Raw genomic sequence first — 22,617 nt, 5'->3', positions numbered from 1 at the left:
TAGATACAAGTGTTACCTTTGCAAATGGAATGTGTAGCATTTTCCTGTGTTTTATTTCCTAATTAACATATGTTGCCTGCAAAACTATAGAACACAGATAACTTGAGTTTATGATCTTTGACTCATAGCTGACTATGAAGAGTAGTTAGCTCAGCACTTACAACATACTAACAATGTTTTTGTGTTGAGCAAATCACTTGGTTTTGAATCTTAGTAGAGTGAAATACTCTGCAGAATTTAGTGGACATTTAGATAGGTTTTGTTTAGGATTCTGTGTGATAGTTAGGAATCTGTGTGATAGTTGAGTACTGTACTTCCATAATAATTTTCACAGATCTCAAGTCATTATCAGTAAACTGAGTAAGTTGCAATGGGGTGACATGACTTGTTGAAAATAACCTAGGAAGCTAATGAAAAGACAGAGGTAACCCTGCCCTCTGAAGTCTCACTCCCGCCTCATCTCAGTGCTATGCAAAGCATAAGAAAGTTGCCTTCTTTGATGCAGGAGAAAAACTAGAGATCCTTTCCATCCTAATAAGGCTAAATTGCTAAATGCTCATCCCTCATAATTGCTTCTAATAGAAGAGAGATGCTGGTCATACTTTGCAATATAATATGTTTGGTCAATAAGAGAAATTGCTGTCATTGTCACAGACTCTTGCAGATTATATGCACCAATGTGTATTTGTTACCTTTACTGAACCACCCTTGCTTTTTCCACACACATTCTCTCTGTAAGTTCTTGTCAGCCTTCTCCTCCCTTTCCCCGTTTTTCTTACTGGGCCACTAGCACTGAAAATCCATCAGGACATAGAACTGGACCTGTAGCCTGTTGTCTGGGTCAGATATCCTGTCCATGCTGTCTTCTCATACAACCTTCTTGTCTTCTAACCATTCAACATGTTGTGTCCCAGAAAGTTGTAGAGGCTGCCTCAAGAGAGGATTTTTTGGTTATTTAGTTATTTAGGTCCAAGCTCCTGCTTCATATGAGAAGCAGGGAAGACTTTAATCAGGGGCATGGCAACCCCTGGGCAAAACCTGAAGAAGGGGTTTCCAAAATTTAAAAAAAAAAATCCAAACCCTTGATTCCTCATTTCTTATGCCATTCTTCATGCTCTATTCACCCTGCTCCTGACACTAGCTCTTGCAGAAGTATTATTCAAGCAGTGACTTATGTAAGTAGGCACGTGATCAATAGCTGTGATTTTGTAGCCCAACAGAGCTGTGGAGTGAGAAATAATCTGAATGTTCTGAGAGCTTTCTGGAAAGCTCTCTTGGGAACCTGGTACTCAAATGTTCTTGCAGTTTACTCACTAAGAATCAGCATATTTGAGGAAAGGTATCATTTTAAAATGTCTGTTTGGGAAAGTGGAGTTATACATGCAGCCAAATTTGAATTTGTAGGGTATGCTTAATGAAATGTCTTTATCATTTTACAGTGGTGATGAATACTCATTAAATGGTTTTGCTATTTTCACTTCATTGAAAACTAACCAAGATGTTTTTAAATATTGGCATCCATATCAGAAGGAATATGTTTGTAGTTAAGAGTTTATTGAATCATACTGGTTTATACTAATCTGGTTTTGCTTCCAATTTGTAGCAGATGGGAAATATGCTAGCGCCCACGTTGCTATTCCCAACTAAGATGCAGCAATCTTAATTCGATGACTAATCACTCATTGCTTAGAAATCCAATGATTTCCAATTCATGTTAAAGTTACAGAGCCTCTATTTTAAAATGGATTCATCTGCTGCCATCAATGTTTTGAATTTATCACCTATTAAAGAATATTCTGCTACAATATTCACAGCAATTGTAGGAAAAGATTAAGTTGAGAGGAAAACAAAAGAATATGGAGAAATGCTAAGCATTACTTCCAGTGCATTATTAATTCCCACTCTCTACGTGGTAGTGGGTTCTTGTATACAGTTGAGTATAGATTTATTCCCAGAATTGCTTACTCCAATGTTTTGGAGGTGATGTGTCGTAAATTAGGTAATTAATCCTTATTTGTTGTGTTGTCTCAGAATTCTATTAGTCAGCAGAACTTCAGCATGTACTGAAAGTATCTAGAAGACTGAGTCTCGAAATGTTTTGAGAAATTACATTTTTCCTTGCCAGTTTTGATTATGATTGATTTATATTTGCACAGCTGCATTAACAACAACTGAATAATTCTACATAATTTTAAACATTAGCTGTCACAGATCTGTTAGTCATATTCTGACTTCATGAAAGTAGCACATAGCATGTACTTTTAAACAAAAGGCTTTGTTATAATTTATACTTTTGGGGGTTAAATGCATTTTAATCAGAAAAATAGTACATTAATTTATACTAGCATATTCAAAGCTATAAAACTTTTATCTCTTTTAGAAAATTGAAAATGGAAGATTTGCAAAACTTCGATACATTGCACATGCCATGGTAAACAGTACAGATCTGTTAATGGTAACGAAAAGGTAAACAGTTTTGAATCTGAATATTAAGTACTTAGAACTATAATCCAAATGGGCATGCCTTGATAACTGTTGATTAATGACTGTGCTTTGACATGTCCGTCATTATGTATGTTGATAAAATAATGGGGAAGGTGTGCTTAGTGTGCTGCTAATAACCTTGCTCAACAGCGGCGTTGTTCAGCACGAGACTGTGTTATTTCAAGTGCCATAGTAAGTTCTTTATTTAAGGAGAGAAAAGGAATGTTTGGTTTATTATTTCTTTAGCTGAGAAAGATTTGTGATAAATCTGGTTAGGTTGAAGTCAATGGAACTGTGAGATTTATTGATATGTTAGCATAAGGAAGGAAAAAAGGGTAAGACAGGACAAGAGTCATAATGTGTAACAGTGGAGTATCTTCTCCAGCAAAAAGTCTATACAGCTTTTTGTAGAAGTACATCTGAAAGTAGTGTTATGGTTTTGCTATGAACTGCACTATTTAAAATAAGTTCGAGGAAGGTTTGAAATTCACTCTTTTGGAAAGTATGCTGTATGGTTGTTATGTATCATTAAGTGAGAAATAGTTTGGAACAATTAATGACTTAACTAGACCTAGAGTAGCTTGGTAACTTTTAAGTATTTTTTACATTAATTTTTAAATTATTAATTTTATTTTCTGGTGTCTAGTGGTGTGCTATTTGTAACAAAAGGGACATTCGGACAGCTGACATGTGAATGGCAATACACTTATGATGAATTTACCAAAGAACCATTCATTGTTGATGGCAGAAGATTACGCATTGAAGCCAAGGTATGTTAACCTCATCTTCTTTTGTTATCTTTTTGTGTTACTGTTTATAAAATTGATCTTTCAGTTCCTGATCGCTCTTGTTTGAATTCTTGATCTCTCTTCTAGTTGGGATGCACTCAGAGAAGGGAGTGACTTGGTGTTTGCAGGTCAAATTATTCTTTGAACCCTGGGAAGTTTTTCTTGGTATGCACCAGCTCATGGTGTATTCATCGTGTGGAATATGTTGATATAACAATAGCACTCAGAAAGTCGCAGAATATTTTTATTATGCACTCTGGTGCTGTGGAAATATGCCAATATGCGGAAATCAACCTTGTTGCATTACTAAAGATTCAAATATATCAGAGCAATACATTTGCATGTGCTATGCTTCAATGATTGTTTTTCCATTTACTAGTAATCAAATTCTTCAAAGGTATAAAAAGTTGTCAGTATCTTCATAGCAGCTGTAATAAGCTATGCTTGTCCATCTCCCTCTCAATGCAAGTTGAAGAATGTTGCTCTCAGTTGCAATTTTTCCTTTAAGAAATCCCCAAACTTTCTTTGCCTGGTAAACTGGCAAAGGCCATAAGGAGACAGATGATGGCTGATGCCTCTGTAATTATACTCAGTCAAAGTTCCTTAAAAAAAAGTCATTCTCAAATGCATGTTGAGGCAGTAACTGAATTTAATTTCAAACCGTTAATTTACCTGCCAGTATTTTGTTTTGTTTCTGTTTTTAACAAGCTTCATGTATGCAATTACACATCTTGCTTGTCAGGACAGTCTTGACGGTGTACAAAGTCATTCAGTTTTTCACGCAGATTATTTGTTTCTATTGCAGAGAGTATGAAAGGCAGAGCCATATTGGTTTGGAATCCTCCAAACTGGATTTCTGACCGCAAGTGAACTTTTACGGGATGAAATAATTCTTAGAATTTCTGCCATTTCAGACAATGCTGAATAGCAAATCCATCTTTACCCCTAAACAGCAGTCATTTCAGACTCCACTCATATGTCTGCTGTATGGTCTTTATTGAAATCTATGGTTGAAAACTGTATTTTGCAAAGCACTGCTTATGTTTTGTTTCTGAAGCCTAAGTTGCTGTTTTCACTACATAGGACCACTAATTGCAAGTTAGCATTGGTGGAATGTCCACCCAAGTAATGACTTGAAGAATGAAAAATTACAACCTTAGGGAGTACTGAAGTTTGTTACCCCACCTATTCCATTATCTGCCTTCCTTTCCTAAACACTTTTATAGTCCAGTCTCCAGGGACTCCGTGGTAAAAAGGGAAGCCTGTTATTCCTGGAGTGTGCCCCACTCCACTGTGCTTTCATTCAGAAAATGAAGTTTCTCCAGGTGCGTGCATGCGATGTGAACATTCTCAGATTAATGTAATGGGTACACATTGCCATGTGAACCATATAGCTGCCTTAATGGTAAATAACTTCTTAGTCATAAAGTTTGAAGAAACTAACTTTGGTTTTGAATTACTGTGTTTTTTTAGGAACGAGTTAAGTCTGTGTTCCATGCGAAAGAATTTGGAAAAATTATTAATTTTAGAAGTCCAGAGGATGCTAAGGTAAAGTTAAAACACTATTATAATTATACTGTGCTAAATTTGGCTTAAAATGTAAACCAGAAATATTCTTAACCTGAAACTACTATGTATATTTAAAATTCAGTACTTCCACACAGCCATTCCACAGATGGAAAATGGCAATGATCTATTGGATATTGACTTTCAAAAATATTCAATTCCAACACCAAACTTTTCCTTATATAAATCTTCAGAATTACAACTGTCTGTCAAACAGCTGATTTAACAGTACTGCTAACAAAAACTAAGCAATCAAGAATGTGAATTAAAATAGTATGTTTTAATAGAAAAAAACCAATATTTGTAAATTACTCCTAGTTTTATGCAGGGCGGGGATGGGGTGTCATTCCTCTGTTCCATAAAATACAGTTTTGAAGAAAGAAGAAAATCCCTATTAAAACACAAATAATTTATTTGATGTATTACTACTATTATTATACGCATATTCTATGTGATCTCATAGTTTTGACATGACTGGTTTTCACTGCAACAGAGAACTGGAGTGGTTCAGGTCTGCTACTAGCACTATCAGGTAGCTGGATTGTGAAAGTTCTGCCTTGTTTTTATTAATGTAGCTCATTATTTTCACAAACTATAAATTAGTCTGGTATATATCCACACCAATGGGGTATGGCACACTGGGATTACTCTTTGAAATAGTCTGCGAAAGTTGCATCCTCTCATCAGGTTAAGTTGCTTTTGCATGTCCTCATCAGTTTAAGTTGCTTATGTATTCATGAGGGCAGTTTCTACCCACAGCTAATACCTTTTGACTCTTACCTCAAAAAGCATTACAAATAATGTTAAGGTGTTTGGACCCCATGCTGAATTTGACTTGTCTGTATTCTTTGGAGGTACTGAGCTCCTCTTTTGTTTTCTTTTTGGCTATGGTGGGGCAGAGGTGGCGATGAGGTCCAGTAGTCTGTAGGGGAAGGGAATCCCATCTATGCTCCAGCGAAATGATGAACAAAATCAAAAATCAAATTAGTGCATCTTATTATGTATGCCTTAATTCTTAAGCAAGGAAAACTGAAAGAGTTGTGTGTACTTTTCACAAAAATGTTGGTTTGTGTGTTTTCCTAGAAAAGTCCATGAACCTCACAAAACCAACAGGAACACAGATATGAGGGGAAAGGTCCCTTTTAGACAGGCTTGGTAAGGAATGTGGCTTTATCTGTGAAAAAGAATACTTAACAGATTCATTCACAAATTGGCATCAGGGACTTTAGGGGCTATCCTACAGAAAGTAGGTCTTTGAGAGTAGCTTCTGGGTGGTTTAGCCTACAGCTCACTTCTGCAAATGTGACACTTGTATATATAGACAGCCCACATCGAGAGAAGTGTTGTAGCAAGAGCAAAACTTACACCCTTTGTAGTAAAAAGGATATGAGGTTATTTCAGTGGTACTGCTTTGTGAACATTTTTTCCCCTTGTCAGTCTAGTGGACACTACAAGGTTGTTTCGTGTGAGAAAAGTACCATATCTGATGTGAATGGTAATTTCCTGAACAGCCAATTCTTCTTTCCAACCTTCAGCATCCTGCTGAACACAAGCTCTGGTTTTCCTTGGGGAGTGAGCTTGTGATGAGGAGCAGGGGATCCTAAAGATCTATAACATAGAACCTGATCTGGTAATAGAATCTGATTTGTAATAATCCACTCATCTTCCTTGAAAGTGTTATGCAGCTTTCTCATGGCAATCCCTTTGTGTAACTTAATCTCCTACCCTATTATTTCCATGTCACTGCTCCTATTTTCCTTTTTTTTTTTTTTGTCTTGTGAAAGTAATGTCCCTTCCATGTTCAGTAAACATATGAATTTGAAATTCCTGAAAAGAACCCAAATACAGATAAAGAAAGCTTATTTCTAAATAGTTGTGTTATTGCATTGCTGCAACCTATTCTTGTCCTCTGTCTTTTGTTATCCTTGCTTCTCTATTGTCATCTGTGATTTGTCTAGAGTTGTAGACTAATGCAGAGCATTAATAATGATGTGGGTGAAATGATGGTGTGTGTATATATATATTTTTTAATATTGTTCACTGAAATATAGACCAGGAAACTGAAATATCAAGCTAGCCAGTTTAATTAGCTGTGGTATTCAATGTCAGATGTTGGTACTTATGCCTCCATTTTCATGTGAGAAAATCAGACATTTATCTACAGTAGAATTTTGAGCACTGCATTAAAACTCAGTTAGGAAGAAAGCTTGTAGTGAGGTGTCTGGCCAACACAATCTGATTTTCAGCTGCTTTGTATGGTTTTTACCAAGCAAACATTTTTCTCATTTTCCTTCACACAGTGGATCCTTTCTAAACTGGAAGAAGTGAGGGAGAATCAGCCAAAAGTATAATGAATGGAGAAGCACCAAGATACGAAGAACACTAAACAGCTACCTTTTAATTCTTCTTTAACAAGTGAAACGATTTGAGTATCAGCAACAAAAGCAAAAACAGGAGGAAAGGAAGACTTACGAAATTGTTTATTATGGTCACAACAGCTTATGGCTATGTCACAGAAATAGATGACGTTAAGTTAAAAATAATAGTGATGAAAAAATTCTGCCGAGATTTGGCTTGTTTTTTTGCTTGTTTGTTTTTAATATAAGAATTCCAGATTTCATTTTTATAAATTACTATAAAATGAATTTACTGTTACATTTGATATTGAAATTGAACTCTGGAATAACTTATGATACTATACAGAGCAAATCTTTCAGGTTTTTTTTGATTCTGAAAATCAATACTTAGTTTCTGTCTTAGTTTTCATATGACTTGATGCTGTGTTGAAATCCAAATTTTTTTGTCAAAGGAAATGTTAACTTGATATTCACTAGTTTTACAACTGAAATTCTAAGAAGGAGACTACTGACCAGGGAAGTCTAATTTAGATGATAACAGGAGTGGCTGCTTAACTAACAACATTACCTTCTTTTTGTAAATGAATGGACCAGATCAGGAGGAATTTACAATACAGTACCACTTTTAGTGTAAACGTTTTGATAGTCTACTCAAGGAAATGTTGCAGCACCTCTATCAATATTCACAGAAAATATAACCGTTTACACAAATGTATAATGGGGAGAATTAATATATCTCTGCACTAAATATATTAATCAAAGCCTATTATTTTAAATAAATGTTATTAACAGTCTTGCAGCTCAAGGAGTTTATGGGGTTATAAGTGTGCTGTTGCATACCAAAAATAAATGCCTTGGATTACACAGTATTGTGTGCTAAGCAAGTGACTAATAAAGTCAGATTTATATCAAATAATAAATATTTCACAGTTGCTTTTATCAACTTTTCTTACCCAATGAAACTTTTTTGTTTTATACCCAGACTGCAGAACTTTAATAGCGAGATCTTGAATGTGTGCAGTTCTACTTATTTCTCAGACACAGTAGTCCTAGTATTGTTGAATGGCTGTTTACTGCAGTTGATATAAAAAATACAGGAAACAGTACAATGTTGCATGAAGGTTTCCATAAACTCCTATATCAAAGTCTTCAACATATCTGGTACATACAGTAAGTACCTGCTGCCAAAATATTTTTTCCAAACAATTGTTTGGAACATTTATAGCTACAGGAGTTAATTCTGACATTGTTGGTGGTGCTTAAGATATCCAAATTGTCATATTATTGTAAAATCTAAAATTAGTAGCATGCTAACCTAAAACTGCAGTTTTTTAATTTACTCCAAGTCTTGCCTCTGGTGTTGAGTAACCACTTAGCAAGTTACAAAATACATGTAATATTGTAATTTTCCCCATAAATTGTAAATCAAATCAAAAGATTATAAGAGAATTCCAACCTATGACAATGACTTGTTATTCCACTTGTTTGTACACCAAGCACATACCAAGAGTATTAACTCAGGTTATAACCATGCCAAACTAATACAATACTTTGCCTTAGATAAGTAGTGTTGTTAGGTGCACTGAGTACCATTCTGTATCTGTAATTTGTTTTTCATCTATCACTTTTCATCATAAGCATGATAGTTCAATTGTTTCATCATGATCTTGATTGTTGATTACTGTGTTGTCTCCTCCTCTCTGTCCCCAGTATTTACTAAATATCTGCTGCAACTTTCACTTCTAGTACCTCTTGCAAGTACTTTGTACATTCCCATTTGTGTAGCTTTTCAATTTACCTTATTCTAAATATTTTCTCTTCACAGAATCTCTATTTCAATTAATGTTATCACCAATTCTTAACTTTCATACATTTATTTTGCCAACAAATACCTGATTCTCAAATCTCAGCTGGTTCTTCAGTAATATTTGAGCAATTTAACTATTAATGTTGAAGGATTTATTTTAAATGTGCGTGTCTTTGGTTAAGCTCATGTTTTGGAAAATATAACAATTTCCATAAAATTGGATTTTTCCTATAGGGTATAAAATATTTTGTTCTTCTGTGCTAACTAAAAGCTTTAACACAAGAATTAAAACACTGGAAGTGTTCAAAAGTTGACTTGGGACCTCTCACTCACCTCTCTCCTTGTCCCTAGTTGTAATGACAACATGATTTTCTATTGTTCCCTTTTTCTACTCAGCAAATTGTATCTTTTTCCTTTTTTCCATATGATCATGAATGAATTTTGCCATTTCTTGGCAGACACCAGTTCTCTCTAACTATGAATCAACCTGGGATAAGGAGAAAGGTGTTAAGGCTTACGCCATTGTGTAGTTTTCTGGATTACTGCAAGTTTTTCAAGATGTCCACTCTGTTGTGCCTCATTCCTTATTGCAATATGTGTATTTTTGTTCAAAAAGAAGGCAGAATAGATATATTAATTTTTATTAAAAATGTATATCCAATTAGACAAGGGGATCTCAATAAAAATTAAAATGTAGGCATTTCGGTCTGCCCACTGTGGTGTTTGGAATTATACTATGGCCTAGAGAATATATATACTGGAGAATATAAAATATTGGAGAATAGTTTCTCTTCTCGATGACTGTTACCTAAACTTAATACCCTTAAGAAATGTCATTTGGGTTCTCAGTAGTAGTTTGTTAAGGGTCAGAATTACCACTAAGAAATCAATGACAAACCAAACATAGAATCAAACATGCCAGCTGCACTGCTAAAACATTTTTAAGTCTGGTTGCACCTCTTTTTGTTCAGCTACGTGGCTTCGCATGGCAGGACACTTTTGGTTTCCATGCTCCTCCCTGCCCCCCAGCCTCTTCTTCACCTTGAATAAAGTGAAACTGAACTTCATTTGACTGGAATTTGATTATTATTTGTTCTCTTTATATATGGCTTTAATTAACAGGTAATACTGTTACTCAGAATTTTGTAGGCAGAAATTGACAAAGTAAGTCCAATCCCATTTCTGAGGATGCAATGTCAGGCTTCTGTTGCAGGCATCTCACTGAAAGCAGAATACAGACCTTAGTCTTTACCTTTGGTTTATTATAAAAACAAGTTTCTAATAACTGGAGTTACATGTATAAGCTCCCTTTAAAGTATTTTTTTAATTGCTGCATTGAAAAAACATAGATGATGTTGCCAGGTAACCAGGTTCTTATGAAATGCTCTTTCCCCCCGCCCCGCCCTCCAAAATCTGTATGTATGCCATTAGCTGTTTATTATCTTTAGCACTTCAGAAAATACACTCACATACCAAACAAACCACTGAGGTATTTTGTTCCCTATGAGTTATTTTTAGCCATCTATCTGCAAATAAGAAATACCACACACTGGCGAACAAAAGATTAATATTGCTATGTAATGGTAACCAAAATTTAATACCTACAGCATATTCTTGAACTACAAAGCCTAAGTTTCTTAATTATTCTGCTGATGTAAAACAGTTGCTGTAAATACATCACATACCTTAATAGGATTGCTCAGTCTTGTGGCTTGTTTGTAAATATCTCCATATGCATATGATGTTTAAACAGGTTTTTATATATTTGATTTGTATATATTTCCTGATACTGTATTAACTTCAAGAATAAGAATATTCCACAAAGCTATTCAGAAGATTTTTTTTTTGCCCCTTCTTGAGCCTTTCACTACCTGAAGACTGCATTGCTTGTAATCATGTAAGTATTGTACCAGGCAACAGCACGCAGTGTTTCTTCAGCAGATCATACAATTCCATAGTTCCTTTTTCCAGCATTAAGCTCTCCCAGTTGATCCCTCTCCATCTGCAGTTACTAGCCTTTACTAAAGGTGTAGCAAAAACTAAAGAGGCAACCAATACCAATGAAACACCTCCCAGGAACAAAGGATATAGGTGTCTAAAGTTCTTAACAGTGAGTTGTTGTGTTTTGGTGGGGGGTGGTTTGTTTGTTTCCTGGATGTGGATCAATTTATCTGCAACTTCTGCCAAGGGAGGATCTCACGTTCTATCCTTAAATGTCTTGCTAAAACCAGACAGGGCAAAGCAATCTGTCCTCGCTATTGTGTGCAGATTACTATGGAAATTGATTCAATACTGTGGAAGGTTTGGAGGTTATTTTTCCAAATTTTTTTTTGAGAAATTGAGACCATGTATTTCAAAAGAACAGGGTTATTAAATGTGGGAACTGTTGGTGAAAAATACTGGTAATGTGCACTGTGTATTTGTAATTGTCTCAGATATGGTGCAAAGTGCTTCTGACTTAAGGTTTATTTTTCATCTGTGTCACAATACTTGTTTCATTATGCAGATCAAAATTTTACAAAGCATTTCACATTTTCATACAGAAAACATTGGTGTTTATCATAATCTTCTCTTGAAATGCAAATTGTCATAGTTTGGTTATGTGATTCTTGAATGCCTTATGCTTTTCTCTGTAAAACTGAACAAATTAGAAGACAGCTGACATATTTTTTCCTGCCTTTAATTCTACTAGTCAAGATTTGCCTGTTGTTATTCTTACTGGTGGATTAATTTGGAATTTTCTGGCCAGTACAGCTAAGTGCATATATGTATCACCTAGGAGCCTGAGCTTTGTTATTTGACCTGAGAAATGCAACCATGATCTTAGTCACAGTTTTTGATTTTGTGAGTGCAAGTGGGATCTAAGGGTCTAAAATTCCACTCACAGCAGACACAGGATTTTTATGAAGAGGTTTTGATTGTTTTCAAAGCAAATCTGCAGCAGGAATTCTAAATATTCTTGTAATACTTCAAGGCAGGAGTAAATTGGCTTTTAAGTCTCCTACTACAGGACGTAAAAGAATGTCCATGCCATTAATTTTTATTAACTCATCATCAACTCCAGATCAATACATTAAAGGCTGAAACAAATGTGACTGTTGCAACATGTGTGATGTGGTGGGGCACTAGTAGGCAAAAAGGGAGAAAGACTGAATTATCTTTTTGCTGGATGTCTCTCAGCATTTTTTATCTTTGTGAGTTTTCATTCCTTGCTGCACCAAGCAGATTGAGAACTGTGTGCAGATGTTTGTCTTGGTAACTGTCCTCATGAATGTTTTCAAATGTTGGTTTTGAAGTGTGAAAGAAAAGCATTCTTGTACTGTTGCGTCCTGTGAAATGGTAACTGTCTCGCAATCTGCAAAGCCAGGCTCCCATATTCAATGGCACCAATGTGCTGTTCAGCAAATCTTGACTCGAGATACAGAACTACTAAGAGTTTAAACATACATTTTTTCAGAAGTTCCCAGGGGGCTCAAAACTGCTTCAAGCAGTCGAAGTGTTTGGGCATTTCATATGCTTACTCCATCAAATCTGCTGCCCTAGAAAAAGTGTTTGTGGTCTTCCTTTCAGGTGACTGGAAGTTCCTAAGTTAATGTAAAACTTCGATATCTACTGATTTTATGACAAGAAATGCTTTTAAATTCTTTTTGAGCAACAGTGGTTAGTTTAGGACAGCAGGTCTCAGGACTTGTCATGATGTCAGTACTTCTGAGGGAGGGTAGTGATGACATGTCAAGGACACAGATGCCACACACACAGACATGCTGTTATATTTTGTGCTTTCTGTCACTCCGCCTTGGCCTCTTCTTGTTCAGCAAGCAGCACTGTACCCTGTACCCCATCCCAGGGTGTCCTGTACTGTTCCCTTAGTGGTGGTCACTGCCATTCACTAGTATGGGCACGACGTATAGGTCAGAGTCCTTCTCTCACAGAAAAATATTAAAGTAGGGTAAGAACAGGCTTCTACTGCTTGTTCCAACACAAAAGAAAGAACAAATGAATCAAATGTTACAGGCTTTTTTCTCCTTAGCAACCAAAACCAGATCTGGACATACTTTACTTTTTCTGTACTGCTGAAACTGTGCTGTTTAATATGTGAATCAGTAAATGTTTTTTATGGGCAATGAAAGGTCAGGACGTACTTTTCACAGGACTGAAGTACAAGAGCTATCAACCTGGCTGAATACACAGAAGCGCTACTTGAGCTGAAAAATCACCAGACTGTTCTACTAAAACACTCTCCTTGCCAGTGTTGCTGGGTTAGCTGCTCAAGTGACAGTGACTTCCATGAGTTTTGCATGGGTAAAAAAGGTTTCCAATATTTCCCTAATATCTGGGCATTTTTGATATGGTGAAGGAGAATTGCCTGAGCTATTGGTGGTGCTGGCATCTTTAGTGGAGGGGTTTGTAGTTGGGCAGGGAGTGGACAAGACGGGAAAATGGCTGGAAATATTCTAGAGGAGAGGCTTTACTGCTCTCTAATCTATGTGAAACTGCCCTTGAAGCTCAATGACTGGAAAATGCAAAGTGCAAAAAACCCAAATTATGTGGTGATGCGGAGGAATTTGTGGCTTAGTTTATTGTGGGCAGCTGTGGATGATCCCCGGGCTCCTGTGGCAGGGAATGCTGAGAACATTTGCTAAATGCCTTGCCGTTTGAGAAATGTTTTTCCCCTTCAGAAAAGAGAAAATTCCATGGACTCTGTGTCTGTCATTCTTTAACTGTGAAAGGTATCTCAGCATTGCAAGGCACTTGAACAGAAAGGCAGTGATACACAAGGGTCATCAGTAATTAATCTTTTGTAATGACTCCTAGAACATTAATGGGTTTGGCCTATCAAGGCTACTGAGAGATGCTTTTGAAAAGTGGAAGAGGTTTACCCTAGTCTTTCAACTGTATTACTCAGAACAAGAATATAAAAATGTCTATCACTCTAAAATAACATGTAACTTGTAATTTTTAAGGCATCACTGTTTGAAATGTTATAAGCGATGATTGTAAATGCTAAAAAAAAATCTTAAGAAAATATAGTAATGTAGTTATGCATGTTCTTCAAAATCTACTTAATTCCCACAGCTCTCAGAAATAACTTGCAGACAAAACTAATACGAGAAATATGAACACAATATTTTAAATGTATAGTTTAAAAAATAAACTTTGAAACTCATTCTTTACAGTTCTCTTGATCCATACTTCTTCAGTAAATATAAATCCTCCTCCCATTTCTGTAAATGATATTTAAAGAAACACCTTTTTTTCATCAACACAGGCTGTGCTATGAGTAAACCACACTTGGTAGCCACGACCACGTTTTTTCTTTAAACCAGGTTGAACTCCCTCAGGTTTAATTGCAGGATTGTGTCCTTGACAGCAGCGAAGACGAAACGAATATTTTCCGTGTCTGTGGCACAAGTGAAGTGGGAATAGATTACTTTCTCCTTGTCTGGATTCTGATCCTGATACAGCTTCAAAATGAAGTCTCTGGCAGCTCTGACATCTTGTTTAGGTCCTAGTCAAAAGCACAATTAGTGGTTTTGAACAGTTAAAAGCTATGGGTCAAGGAAGAAACATGTGGACAGTATGTTAATAAGCTAATTTCATACTTCAATGTGACATCACGCTAAAGACGTAGTCCAGTGTCGGCATTTTCTCATTCATATATTAATGGAGCTAAAGGTGTTACGACACTGCTTTCTAAAATGTGTGGATTATGCTTTTTTCAACAGTAAACTCTACAGGTCAAAGTAATGGGCTGCAAGAAGTCTCTTAAGATTCTGTATGCAATGCTCCAATAAAAAAAACAATGTTCCAGTAAAAATGAGTAACTTAACTTTGCATTTTAAAGGATAGAGTAGAAAAGCATAGATATCAAATATATTGCATAATTCCAATTTCCCTGTTTGATTCAATGAGGAAAATCTATCTGGTTTAAATATGACTTTTAGCTTTGTGAAGACAGCCTGGCATAAATGCTTACCTGTGTATTCTGGAAAGTAACTAATGAGATGGGAATACATTATTTTCTCTTCTAGAAGATCTTTTTTATTTAAAAACAAAATCACTGAAGAATTCAGAAACCAGGGATATGTAATTATAGTTTTAAATAAGGCCTTGCTTTCTTCCATTCGATTCTACGACAAAAATTAATATTAAGTTACACTCTCTAGACAGTAGCATATACAAATCACATCAGCTAGAGATCATAAAGGTTTTTTTGAAAGCTCTTTAAAAAATATTACTTTTATTAAGTGCAATTGCAATGCATTGCTTGATCATTACTCTACATGTTCTATATCCTTTTACTCACTGGGTTTTGGATCACTGCTATGAATGGGATGATGGCATGTAAAATCAAGGTAAACCTCAATAATAGAAATTATTTGAATTCTTGTCTGATTTAATGAGGGTGTATCAGGGTCAAATACCTGATATTAACGTACTGTAACATAGCTAAAAGACCAGAGTATACGTACTCATCTATACTAGTAATAATGCCTGTCCATTTCAAGAGAGATCTAATGAATGCCACATTCAGAGATTGCTGTTTGGAATTCCTGGGGACAAACTCCTGATAGCAGTCAGTTTGTTATTTATTTCCTAATGTCCAAAGTGAGAATAACAAAATGTTCAAGATGGTGAAAGGAAAAAGGAAATTACAGTAACCAAAGCTTTTCATGCATCAAAAGATGACAGAAAACTGAAAACTCTACCATCTCAATTACAATAGATGTTGTGGCACTCCAGCAAGTGAAGTAGGGTATGCTTTTCACAGTTCAAACAGATCTTGAGAAAGTGATTTGTAAAGCTTTGGGACTTCAGAGTTCAAATGGTACTAAGCATTTTTGAAGGACATTTGAAGGAATCCTCATACTGCAGGTTATAAAGCAACCACTACCAAAAGGAATGCAGTTCCACTACTGTGCTTCTCCTTCATTGCCTACTGTTTTCTTTTTGCATCCTTCTCTCCAACATCTGGCTGCTGCTGCTGCTGGCGCTCTAGAATAGATGGGAGAACTCATGTTTCCTAACCTTGGGGAGGAGGAGGTAAATTTTAAGTTATTTTAATCTTCCCTAATTAATGCACAGGTTGATTCTGAAACATCAGAGACCTGAAACGCAAAACCAAAAAAACCTAAATAGAGATGACTGAGGTAGTGTTACTTGCTTAGAGATATTGCTGATACTCAAATTCTCAAATATTTGACATGGTCTAAGTGTTTTAAACATTTTTAAATCACGTTTTGCATTTTAAGGTAGAGTTCACTTTTACAGGCAGGCTGCTAATTTAATACAACTTTGAGACTGCTTGATCAGCTTCTTAATGTAATTCTAGTATTTGCAAATGCTTTTCTGAAGACGTGAATGCTATCTTTCTTAAAAAGCACATATATTTTTCTGTACCTTATTTAGATACCCCCACTACTTACCTCATTGTCACATTCTGCCAAGACTTGATCATATTCACTTAGTGCAACTAAGAAAATTATGGAAGTAACACTTTCAAAACAATGGATCCACTTCCTTCTTTCTGACCTTTGGCCACCTACATCCACCATCCTGTTAAACAGAAAAACAGTCAACATATTATTCATTTTCAAAAGTATCCAAAGGCATTATAACAGATCTCCTACCTGGGATAGGCTTGAAATGTGAAAAGCATATTCTAACATTTTATGCTCTGTTTAATATTTAAATGATTCACTTGCTGTAGTGCTACAGTTTGCATTGTTCTTTAGTGTTGTGGGTTATGCCCAGTGGGCAGCTAAGATAACACAGCTGCTTGCTTACTATCCCCCGACACTGTGGGTGGACGGGGGAGAGGAAAGAAGAGTAAAAGCAAGAAAACTTGGGGCTTGAGTTTTAAAAAACGAAATAAACAGAAAGTTGAATAAGTGGAAGAAGAAATAAAGAAAACAAAACAAGCAATGCAAAGCACTCACTCACCACCCACTACAGGTAGACCAATCCAACCAGTTCCATAGAAAAAGGTGGCTTACCTTCCTAAAGCCCTCTTGTACAACCCAACCTAATCACTGGAGGGGCAGAGAAAAAGAGAAGTCTTTGGTGCTGTGCAAACACTGTTCAGCAAAAGCTGAAACACTGGTATGGTATCAGTACTGTATTGGTTACAAATCTAAAACACAGCACCATATCAGGTACTATGATGAAAATGAACTTTATCCTAGCCAGGTCCAGTAAAAGTGTGTAAGCCAGCTGAAGCACAACACAAAATACAATTCTGGGGTTTTTTTCTGTATTGGTAGAAGTTTTGGCAAAAGCAGATGTGAACATACTTTTTTTTTTTTTTTCCCCCTCCAAACACACTCCAAAATCCCCCTTGCCTGTATCTACCCAGAACTGCAGTGTAGTCATACCTCACTCCTCAGAATAATTAAGATGCTCACAAATGTCTTAGATCCACATAAAATTCCCATGGTTTTGCAGGCAGCTAAGTCAGTCCCTTGCATTTTATTCAGGTCAAAATGTTCCCTGGCAGATATCATTTTCCAGGAAAAACAAACAAAATTGAAGTAGGGCTGATTTGATCTTGTGTTACCAGAGAGGATTCTGGTTCTATGTTGTAACTGCAGGCAGGTGGTTTGTTGACGATGAATTGGGTGGTTTGGTGGAAGAGCTGCTATAATTATACTATTGTGAATTCTGCAATTTTGAAATAATAAAGTATCCTTTCCCTTAGAAAATCAGTAACCCCACCTATTGCAATGCCTTGTCTTGTAGCAGATAAGATAGTTTTAAGGTGCTTTTCAGACTTTTAACTTTGTGAGTACATCTGTTTCTCTCAACTCCACCGAACTTTGTGATGTTTTTTGTTTGATTGTTTTAATATTATATGGCATGAAGAAAAAAAGTATCTACTGTCACAACCCTTCAATCTTTTTTCTATCCTCCTTCTGTCAGTGTCTCCAACTCCGTTCCCTAACTTCAACTGAAAGTTGTAAATTCACTTGAGTGCTTTAATGTGTCTGTTAGGGCCCTTTCTTCTAAATAGTTATAGTCAGGAGGCAAAAGCTGTTGGCTGTTAATGGAATTAAACTTAATTCCCATATAAGCACTCATGTTACTGCAAGTACCTTAAACTAATAGTTCAGAACACACAGCAATCGGGCTGCTTGAATTGAAAAGCTTTTTTCATGTAATGTAAATTTCAAATGGAGTATTTTGAAATGTTACTGTATTAACTTTGGAGACTAAAAGGGCTGGAAACACTCAAACACAAAATCTTAACAGACCTAAGAAGTAAAGTTGCAGCAACTACTTTCATAATTGTATATGGAATCATTTGACAGGCAGTCTTACCTAAATATAATATTTTCTAAATCAAAAGGGTACTCGATAATTCCTGTAGTTGGCACTCGGACTCTAAGAATATCTTGTTGAGTTGGCACAAATGAAGGCATAGCAATACGATCAACGTCAGTAAGATAGCTGAAAAATTAAATATACAACAGAAACAGGATTAATGCACTGACACAAATTCATCACAAGATTCAAAACCAAATACTAACCAGCAATCGCAGAAGTGTTCCCACAAAAGCAGTGAAACAGTAATTCAGTTGTGCATGGCTTTAGCTCAGTTGCTGCTGGCATAAACAACAAAAGCCTTTACTTTAGCTGAGACCTGCATGCACATTTCCAATGGAATACTACTAGTCAAAAGAGACAGTGCCTGAGTGTTCTATAGACACTCAGTCCACATCCAAAATGATGAATTTTATTTGAATAATCTTTGCCGTTACTCCCAAATGAACACCAGAATTAAGATTTGAACACAAATACAAATATTAATCTTAGCCATAATGTTTACCAACAGTACTCTATCCCCTGGCACTTCATCCATGATGCTAATACTGCACAAATGTGAAAGGTTGCTGGACAGAATTCAGAAGAGTGATTAATAGAAAGTACTGCAAACACAAAGACTTCAAACTTACAAATTTTTAATACATAGGATGATGCATTTAGTTTCTGGTCTGCCCATGCAGTCATTCCTAACTTTACCTTCCTTAGTTTCACAAGGCTCTTGTGCTTTTCATGGCTGTGATTGAATTCTATGATGACATATCTGTTTCTCAATAAATGAGCAGTGTGTGAAGAACACAGAAAGAACCAATACCTGCTATTCCTCTCTGCAATCTGTCTTTCTGCCACTAGAAGGCAACATTAGATTATCCAAAATCCTGACAAGGCATACAAAAAGTATGAGGTGTATATCAGATTGTACAATATAGTTGTAGCATAAGCCTTCCTTTATTTAAGCACTAATTCCCCTTCCTTTTCCTTTGGTGGAAGAGACAGGGTGATGATGTATTCTGCCCTGGCTGCCCAAACATCCCTCACATTTGGGGTCCAAAATCAAAAAGATACACTCAATGTTATCACTTACTCAAAGATTTCTGATAAGAATCTGAAAATGATACTCCTCTCAAGCAACATAGCAAATTGTTACTGCGATTTCAATTGTAATTAAGAATAAAAAGAAGCCTTAATAAAATTTAAAATAAAAATGATTTTCAATTGTGGGTGATTTGTTTGAAAATGAGGGTATAGTAGACCAGTAAGTGGCATCTTTCTTCTCCAGTGTAAGATTATTTAAGAACAAGGCACACAAGCACCTGTCAAGAATGGTTATGCTTAACACATAGCAACAGATTACATATGTGTAACGATTCTGAGTTAAAGTTCACCGTAACTGCCTCATCTAAATGTTCCTTGCTGAAATTTAACCCTGTTACTTCTCAACCTTGGCATTAGCAGAAATGTACATTTTTTGTTCTCATGAAAAAAAATCATTTTTTCACAATTCTTTGAAAATTAGAGGAAAGGCTTATCTTCATTCTTATTTATATCCTAATCTTTTCACATAACTAAACTGCCTGACTTGACTGCATTTTGTCAATAGATTTTTTTACAGCTGTTTTTCATTATTTTCCCCAAAGGAAACTCAGTTATGTACCAGCTGTGTTTACCTCAGTACTGGGAGGGATGATGGTTCCAGTGTGTTCATCAGTCCAGCTTAAAAATCTTTTGTGTACCACAGGCCAAGAGAGACGCAGGGATAACTAATAAAATCAGAGTGAATGTATCTCCTTCCTTGAGGAAATGGCCTCAAGTTGTACCAGGGCAGGTTTAGTTTGGATATTAGGAGAAATGTCTTCACTGGAAAGGCTGTAAAGCAGTGGAACAGGCTGCCCAGGGAAATGGTTGAGCGACCATCCCTGGAGGTGTTTAAAAGACCTATGTGTGGTGTGGTGCGTAGGGTGATAGTCTAGTGGTGGACTTGGTAGTGTTAGGTTAACAGTTGGACTCAATGACCTTAACGGTCTTTTCTAACCTAAATTATTCTATTATTAACTTCATTAAGTCTGGCTTGTCCTTTTAATTACACAGTGTACTTACTACTTAGCAGAGTCCGAGAGCTGGTACTCTCTCCGTCTGTCATAGCATTCTTGAATTCCTGGGTCTTCCCAGAGCTTCTTGATTGCTTCAGCTTGTTTTCTTTCCAGCACTGTCACTTTATCCACTTCCACTTCTTTGATCATCTGAGCACTCTCCTAATCAATGAAATGATTACGCTATTGTGAGAAAAGATTGCCATTGGCATGCAGTACATGCTCTCCCCTTTCTTCCCTGTACTCTTCCGATCAATGACACCAAGCATCAGAAAGGAACCTAAGAGAAAATAAGCACTTTTAATCCTTGAATGCATTTAATTTTTGAAGTCAAATGGCTGCTACTGAACATTTTAACCAAGTTTGTCTGGCTTTCTGTAATCTAGATATGATTTTGGTTTTTAAAAGGGGACCTTGACAAAGGTCAGAAGCAGCTCTAAACCTACTATTTTTAAACTCACTAAATTTTAATACTAATTTATAACAATGGTAATGTTTCTAAAATTCTAGATACTTTCTTTAGTACAGGTACTTTTGGTTTGGTTTTTGGTTTGGTTTGTTTCAGGACAAACCAGAGGCTGATCTAGCAGAAACAATCATCAAGCAGGCAGCAAAATCCTACAAGCCTTCTTCTGTTTAATGGCTGGCTGAGTGAGATACAGCTAAGGTACTTTATGGAAAGAAATTATTTTTCTTTGTTCTCCTCTGTTAAGTGTAAGAGGTACTGCAAAGATAAACTTAAGTTTTGCTTTTAAGGGATAAAAAAGAATCTATCGTCCCACTGCAAGCAGTGCAGTTCATTTGCTTGAGGGAAGGGATGCCATCCAGAGGGGCCTTGACAGGCTTGAGGAGTGGTCTTGTGCGAACCTCATGAGGTTCAACAAGGCCATGTGCAAGGTCCTGCATCTGTGTCAGGGCACTCCCTAACATCAATACAGGCTGGTTGATGAAGAGACTGAGAGCAGCCCTGAGGAGAAGGACTCCAGGGTATTGGTTGATGAGAAGCTTGATGTGACCCAGCAATACACGCTTGCAGTCCAGAAAGCAAACTGCGTCCAGGGCTGCATCAAAAGCAGTGTGACCAGCAGGGTGAAGGGAGGTGACTCTCACCTTCTACTCCACTCTCATGAGACCTCATCTGCAGTACTGTGTCCAGCTCAAGTACTTCCAGTACAAGAAAGACAAAGACCTGTTGGAGCAGGTCCAGAGCAGAGCCACCAAGATGATCAGAGGGATGGAACACCCCTCCTATGAAAAAGACATGACAGAGTTGGAGTTGTTCAGCACGGAGAAGAAAAGGCTCTGGGGAGGCCCTATTGTGGCCTTTCAATACTTAAAGGGCCTTTCAATACTCTAAGAAATATGGAGAAAGACTTTTTTAACAGGGCATGTAAAGAATGAGGAGGAACAATGAATTTAAATTGAAAGTGGGTAGATTCATCTTGAACATAAAGGAGAAATTGCTTACAATGATGGTGGTGAGACACTGGAACAGGTTGCCCAGAGAAGCCGTGGATGCCTCATCCCTGGAAGTGGCGAAGGTCAGGTTGGATGGGGCTTTGAGCAACCTGACCCAATGAAAGATGTCCCTGCCTGTGGCAGAGGAGTTGAACTAGATGCTCTTTAAAAGCCCCTTCCAACCTAAACCACTCTATGATTGGAAGTGTCCTCTCCCGTAACTGTTCAACAGGTTATATACTGATATATAGTGACATTTGCATTTAACATTGAAAGAAATTCACTTACTTAGTATTTGGAATATAACAGATTGGTTACTTTACATTTAGTTTGCCAACAGCTACATTGTCAGTACATTGCTAGATATCATCTAGATTTTAACTTACATCCCTTTAAAAATGAAAGAAGTTTTCTTCCTTCCTCTTATTTAAGTTTTGGAGAGTCACAAATAGTAACTCTGCATACAGATCAGTGAATTCTTGGGTCTGAACTGGAAAAATCTGCCCTATTCATCTAGTCACTCAAAATGACATAAAGATCAGTCAGAAAACAGGGCTTTTGTACTTATGGGGGTGTTTAAAACTATGTAACATAGAGCCTAATGTCTCAAAAACCATTTCTTCTTGCTCAGTTCAAATTAATTTAAAATATTGTAAGTCTCAAAAATGTTGTGAATATACTAGTCTTCTGAGTTTTCATATTAAAGACTTGCAATGCAGTCATAATGCCTGGGAAAATTATCCATG

The 22,617-nt window shown here is 36.5% G+C and overlaps 2 protein-coding genes across 3 annotated transcripts in view; one reads left to right on the top strand and one right to left on the bottom strand.

Moving 5' to 3' along the window:
- VPS13A (vacuolar protein sorting 13 homolog A) overlaps positions 1–9,987 on the top strand; it is a 106,487-nt gene extending 96,500 nt beyond the window's left edge. Inside the window, exons 69-72 of the mRNA XM_065655749.1 lie at positions 2,381–2,466; positions 3,131–3,254; positions 4,746–4,820; positions 7,139–9,987. Coding sequence (XP_065511821.1) covers positions 2,381–2,466; positions 3,131–3,254; positions 4,746–4,820; positions 7,139–7,189 — 336 coding nt within the window. The 3' untranslated portion in view covers positions 7,190–9,987. The remainder of the gene's footprint in view (positions 1–2,380; positions 2,467–3,130; positions 3,255–4,745; positions 4,821–7,138) is intronic.
- Positions 9,988–10,031: 44 nt separating this feature from the next.
- LOC136001433 (guanine nucleotide-binding protein subunit alpha-14) overlaps positions 10,032–22,617 on the bottom strand; it is an 84,351-nt gene continuing 71,765 nt past the window's right edge. The window contains exons 3-7 of one of the 2 annotated variants that reach the window (XM_065655751.1): positions 20,421–20,575; positions 18,321–18,449; positions 16,430–16,559; positions 14,980–15,133; positions 10,032–14,511 (exon numbers count right to left, since the gene is read on the bottom strand). In XM_065655751.1, coding sequence (XP_065511823.1) covers positions 14,321–14,511; positions 14,980–15,133; positions 16,430–16,559; positions 18,321–18,449; positions 20,421–20,575 — 759 coding nt within the window. In that variant the 3' untranslated portion in view covers positions 10,032–14,320. The remainder of the gene's footprint in view (positions 14,512–14,979; positions 15,134–16,429; positions 16,560–18,320; positions 18,450–20,420; positions 20,576–22,617) is intronic. The other variant, XM_065655752.1, reaches the window with a different exon arrangement.

The sequence above is a fragment of the Caloenas nicobarica genome, chromosome Z, assembly GCF_036013445.1.
Source record: "Caloenas nicobarica isolate bCalNic1 chromosome Z, bCalNic1.hap1, whole genome shotgun sequence".
NCBI lineage: Eukaryota > Metazoa > Chordata > Aves > Columbiformes > Columbidae > Caloenas > Caloenas nicobarica.
This window is presented reverse-complemented; position numbering and strand designations above follow the sequence as displayed.